The 6,000-nt window shown below is 53.4% G+C and overlaps 1 protein-coding gene across 5 annotated transcripts in view; it reads right to left on the bottom strand.

Moving 5' to 3' along the window:
• Positions 1-257: 257 nt before the first annotated feature.
• NCAPH (non-SMC condensin I complex subunit H) overlaps positions 258-6,000 on the bottom strand; it is a 32,209-nt gene continuing 26,466 nt past the window's right edge. For 2 of the 5 annotated variants that reach the window (XM_033100956.1, XM_033100959.1), the window contains exons 18-19: positions 3,542-3,580; positions 3,097-3,381 (exon numbers count right to left, since the gene is read on the bottom strand). In XM_033100956.1, the coding sequence (XP_032956847.1) occupies positions 3,328-3,381; positions 3,542-3,580 (93 nt within the window). In that variant the 3' untranslated portion in view covers positions 3,097-3,327. Of the gene's footprint in view, positions 956-1,661; positions 2,791-3,096; positions 3,581-6,000 lie in introns of those variants that run through there. The other 3 variants (XR_004422476.1, XM_033100958.1, XM_033100957.1) reach the window with 3 other exon arrangements.

Raw genomic sequence — 6,000 nt, 5'->3', positions numbered from 1 at the left:
GTGAAGTGGGGACAGAAGGCTGATTCTGCCAGACAAATGAGGAAGCTGAGGCACGGGGAGGCGAGCAGTCTGGCCCCGTGTGCCACTCCGGGTGCCTTTAAAGCTACGACACGTCACACACACACACACACACACACACACACACACACACACACACAAACAAAAAAGGGGAGCAGGGGGTAACCTTCCGGTAGTGGCAGAGGGGTGAGGTAAGCACGTAAAGCCCCAAGATGACAATGATAAATACTGGATTGAAAAAGATAGACACTGGTAGGCAGACAGAACCAAAGGAATTTTAGTTGGAAAACAAAACAAATAGAAACTGACTGCACTGGAAAGGGAGACACTGCAGTTCAGGGCTTCCTGGCCCCAGGGCTGCCTGATCCCCAAGGCTGGCTGTAGACATGGCGATGGGAGAAGCCGTCTTTACTGGCTAAAGGTGCCAGGCCCGAGCTGGGAAAGCCGTGGGAATTTAAAGGGGGAAACCCTGCAGCATGAGACCCTCAGAAGGATACACATTCTGAGTATGAGCTGCCCTCCCCAGCTGACAGCCCAGCGAGGTGCAGGCAGGGACCTGGTGAAGAGGTCTTTACTCGTCTGATAAAAGTGCTGTGCAGAGCGAGAGCTGAGACGCATTTCCCACCACGGGCACCTCGTGGCCAAGCTCCGAACCCGGATGGGCTCAGACAGAGCCCAGATGAGGCAGAGCAGCTGGAAGAGGGGGGGATCCTTTTAGAGGGAGGATATCACAGAGAGGAGCCTTATCTCTGCCCAAACCCCGAGCCCACACCCAAATTCTGCAGGCAGAGAGCAGGCACGTGGAGTGAGGCCTGAAAAGCAGCAGTGGGTCGCTAGAGAAACGGGAGGCAGTAACTGCATACTGGAGGAGGGGGTGCAAAGCTTGCAGCTCGAATCCAGGCAGAGTAACTGCTTACCAGAGTCAAAAGCCGAGCATCTGCAGAACATGACACAATTCAAAGTTACCACAATATTTTATCCACAACATCCAATTTTCAACCCCAAATACTAAAGTGTAATAAAGAAACAGGAAATATAAATGTATATCCAGGAAAAAGCAATCAATAGAAATTGATGCTAAATGGGCCCAGATGTGGGATTCAGCACAGACTTCAAAGAATTGTTGAAAGAATTAAGAAGAAAATATGTTGAAATTGAAGGAAAATATAAATATAGACGATGAAGAAAGAGAATCTCAAACGAGAAATAAAAACTACCTTAAAACAGAAATCCTAGAGCTGAAAACAATAACTGAAACAAAAGCTTTGCTTCATGGGCTCAAGAGCAGATTGGAGACAGCAGGAGAAAGAACCAGTGAAGCTGAAGACAATTCAGTGACAATGACCTGATCTGAAGAACAGAAACAAGACTGGAAAGTGAGTTCGTATCATTATCCTCCAGGGAAATGCAAATCAAAGCCGTAATGAGACCCCACCTCACCACCTCACACCCGCTAGGATGGCCAGAATCACAAGACAGAACAACTGGCAAACAAGTGGGGTAAATGGCTCACTTATTTGGACACGGCTGGTGGGAGTGTAAAATTGGTGCGGCCGCTTTGGAAAACATCCTGGTGGTTCCTCAGCTGGGGTACCAGATGACCCAGTAATTCCACTCTTGGGTACATTTCCAAAAGCAGGAAAAGCATGTCCATGTAAATGGACGTGCGTGAATGTTTCTAGCACCATTATTCACAACAGCCAGAGTGGAAGCGGCATGTAAGCAACTGAGGACTAGCTACACAAAACGTGGCCCATCCATACAGTGGAACATTATTCAGCTGTAACAAGGAATGAAGTGCTGACCCTCGCTGCTCAAGCCCCGAAAACACTGTACTCAGCAGGAGCCAGTCACCACGTATTGCACGATTACATTTATGTGAAACGTCCAGAAAAGGCAAATCTATAGACTGAAAGTAGGTGGGTAGTTGCCTTCTCCCCCAACCCCTCATCCAGCTGCCGAATATGGATGATGGCTGGAGTCCAGAAGCCACACTGAAACACAAGGATAAGCGCTCTGTGTGAGGGATGGCAGAGGAGCTAGAATGATCCTTGCTTGGTCTTATGATTTCACAGAACGGCCACACTAGCCCACTTACTTGCAAACCCACTTATTTGGGTTTTCTATTGCACGCAGTCAAATGAATTCTGACACAGCAACCATGTAAATGGGGGGGGGGCGAAAGCTTGGGAGAGGCAGAGTGGTGGGCAAGGGAGGCCACTGAGGAAGCTGGCACCACCCCGGCCAGTTTTATGGGCCACTCAGCCCCCGTCCAGCCCCCACCATAGAGGACTGAGCGCAGACCTCTGGTCCCACCCCCAGGAGCCCCGGCCAGAGACGTGCTGCCGGGTGTGGGCGGTCACGGGGCATGTCCACAAGTCTCACCCTCGCAACAGAGCAGAGCAGGTGATGTGTGGGACAGTTTAGGAAGCACACTCCTGGGGAGTGGGGGTTACTTGTTCTTCCTTTTGTTTTCTGAGTTAGGAGCAAGTTTTTTATTATCAGGACTAATCACCAATTATAGACTTCACGGCTTCTGACCTAACATCCAAAACGAATGGTGACAGGACACTGGTGGAAACCCAGGACCTGCCAGGTCAGACTCACCCGGACCAACACCTCAGGAGAGCACTGAGCCTGCGACCTGAGCAGCACGTGGCACAGTGGCTATGAGCAGACTCCAGAAGCAGATTTCCTGGTCCCAGGCCGAGCGCTCGACAGTCAGCTGTCTGCCGCCCACAGGTTCCTCGGCCTCTGTGTCCTGTTTCCCCACTGTGAACGTGAGAAGAACAGTGACATTCTTCTCTGTGAACAGCAATGTGAGGCTAAATGGCGTGCCCTGCAAGGGACACAGGGGCCACTTGAGAAATGTCAGCAACTTTTACAGCCGTCACCCTCCAGCCAGTGCCTTCTCTCCTTCACTCTGTTGTGACCCATCATCTCCGTGTTTCCTGCCTCACACGGACACGGGGGTATCTTGTCGCCCTACCAAGACTCTACCCCCTCGAGCGGAAGGACAGATCTAAGACTTATCAAGTGGGTACTCAAGTATTTTGCCAGCATGATATTTAGAATGATTTTATTTTGAGCATTATATACACATTTATAAGTGCACGTGATGTATTTTATGTACATGAATTAGGTAGCTATTAAAGGACCACAGATACCTACTGGGAACTCATTTTCTACAAGAGTAAAGTGTGGAAGAGATTAACTCCGGAGACTAAAACCACACGTGGACAGTGAATGGTACAGTCACGCACCCTCGCCCTCTCCTCCCGCCTAGTGGTCACCACAGGGCAGAAAGCTCTAGTGGACGGGGGAGCTTCCAGGTGCTGGTTCACCGACTGTGAGGGACACAAGGGGAAGAGCGAGAGACAAATGGGCACCTAGGAAGTTGGCTATCGCCTTGCCACCAGCCCCGCATGGTAGCACCCCGAGTGGAGATGTCCTGCTCACTGAGGAAGTGACGAGCCTCCTTTGCTGACTTCTTCCAGCGAACTCAATCCCCTTGCATCACAAGAACATCAGAAAGGTCCTCGGTTCCTTGCAGCTTTAGATTCTGAAGGAAGATGAAACACACACGGACTCTGGTACACCGAGAATGCAGGTATAACAAAAAAAACGCTAATCGAGGCAACAAGGTAGTGACTTTAAGTAAAATCATGTCACAGCAAATATAATTTTCATGATAGAGCTGGTTCCAAATCCTTGCCAATCGCAGGGGGAAAGCAGCGAGCAAGCCTTCTGTGCCTGACTGCGGCAACGATCTGTATACAGGGCCCAGGTGCTCAATGGCCTGTCACCGGGAGGCCACCAGGAGCTACAGCATGTTCATGGACCGGCCATGCATGGCCTCTGGCTCTCCCCCCTCACAACCCATATACCGCCCTGGGTGACGGCAACACAGCCACTCTCTCCTCTGTCTCTGTGCAGGCCTTTTCCCACCCTCCTACTCCATGACTTTTCCACCAGTCCCAGGAACTGTCCGCTCAGGACCTAACCAGCCAGAGCCCCTCTTACCTAGCTCATGCAACCCCACACTGGACACTGCGGTGGGGCAGCTGCCACATGCTGCCCTCAGCAGCACCTTCCCCAGTACCCCTCCCGGACTCTCCAGATGGAAAGCTCAGCTCACACCTCCCTGGTGTGACGTCTGCAGCCTGGGGTCCGGAAGTTGCTAAGGTGTGGCTGATCAGTCACATATTGCGGGCACTCAGGGCCAGCGCCCATCAGGGGGTTCCAAGCCCCATCACAGGCTCGTGACCCAGAGGGGAGTGGAAGAGCAGAAGGAGGCATTCTGGTAGAGAGAGTGGGGAGAGTCCTCCAGGGGATGCTAAGCTCTGCTGTCACAGATCTCTGTAGATTTTCATGGTTACTCTCAGAGCCAGTGACCATCAGATGGTCTCCAATAGTCCAAAGTCAGGCCCCAGAAATGGCCTCAGTGCTCTGCCCAAGAGGGCATGGTCTGGGGCCACCTCCCTATACTTCAAATGCTGAGAGTCCTGCAGCCCCTTTCAGAGACTTAGCGCAGCACAAGGGACAAAGCCGGCACTGCCACAGTCGGGGGAGCAGAGCAGTGCTGGAGCCACGTCACCGACCTCAGGAGCGGTGGCTACTTGGGAGCCAAGGGAGGGCCACAAGGAGCTCCCACAAAACGAGGAAGGATTCTGAGGCCACACAGCCCAGGGAGCACTCTGCCTCCTGGACTGTGCTGTAGGGGCACTCCACATTTCAGGAGTCTGCGTGTGCTAGGAGAACACATCAGGGGTCCACCAGCTGCGTCCATAAGGATGGTGATCCCAGGCGCCCCCACCGAAAAGCTCAGCGGCGACACTTGGCAATGTCAGATGGATGGTGGCTAGCATGCCCCCTTCTCAGGTGGGGGTCCTCTTCAGAGCCACCTGTGGATTTCTTGTCAGGATAACGATGTATCCTTTTCTTCTTTTTTCCTCTTGACCATTCTTTCCTCATGTAGTTGGCTTCTGCCATCAAACGCCTTTGGACGTGTCAGGAACCACACGGAGACACTGTCACCTCCGTCCCCCACGAGCACATGACTGCTGCCCAGGACACTGCCTGCCAGCCAGCAGCCTATGACTTGTGCCTGAGTCCACACCCAGCCACCACGGCTCCTGGCAGCTGCGCTGGGTCATTGTGCTCAGGCCTCAGCTGTTACCCAGCCTGGTGGTGACAGGCCCAGTGGTCAGCCCCACCATCAGGCACACGCAGCTCTTGGCCCCAGCTCTCCTACATCTGTCCCTACCCCAAATCAAAGGGACAGTTTCTTCTTCTTCAGTGAGGTCATGGGCTTAGAAGTTGGCAAGAGAAGTGGCCCCTGACTCCCACAGGCAGGTCTCTGGGACTGGCTGGCGGCTGTGCCACACAGGCCATCCTACTAGGGATCATCCCTGCTTGGGGACTGGCAGTCAATCCAAAGCAAAGGCAGGCCTGGGAAGCAGAGCCAGAGGTCAGGCACCGGAAATCCGGGATGCTTCTAGCAGCACCCCAGTTTTGCTACCATTCCATTCCGACTTGATCAACCCTCTCCAACCGTACATCAAGTTCACACAGCTTTCGCACTCCGACAGCCACCTCACCTGCGGGGCAGGGCCCTGCCCTAGAGGTTGAGTGTCTGCAGTGGTGGCAGCTGGGTGCCCCTGCCCCTGGCCCTAGTGATGGTCACAGCACGAGCTACAGCCCAGCCCACGGTCCACTCCTCTAAGTGCCAAAGTCTGCATCAGGGACCAGCTGCCTGGGGACACTAAAGGACAGCAAGTTTCTGGAAGCACCAACAGGCCCCTAAGAGCATGGGTCTCCACCTGCTCTTAGAATAACTGTCCCACAGCTCTGCTGGCCGGCGTGGCCAGCGAGGGGCCCGGCACGCTGTCACAGGTGGCATTTCTGCTGTCTCCATCCTGTGGCAGACAGCTCCATTCCTGACTTTCGTCATTGCTCCTGGCGGCCCCACATGGCTGGCCG

Source organism: Rhinolophus ferrumequinum (genome assembly GCF_004115265.2).
Source record: "Rhinolophus ferrumequinum isolate MPI-CBG mRhiFer1 chromosome 13 unlocalized genomic scaffold, mRhiFer1_v1.p Super_scaffold_3, whole genome shotgun sequence".
Lineage (NCBI taxonomy): Eukaryota > Metazoa > Chordata > Mammalia > Chiroptera > Rhinolophidae > Rhinolophus > Rhinolophus ferrumequinum.
The sequence above is the reverse complement of the archived record's forward strand: the minus strand, read 5'-3'. Positions and strand labels throughout refer to the sequence as shown.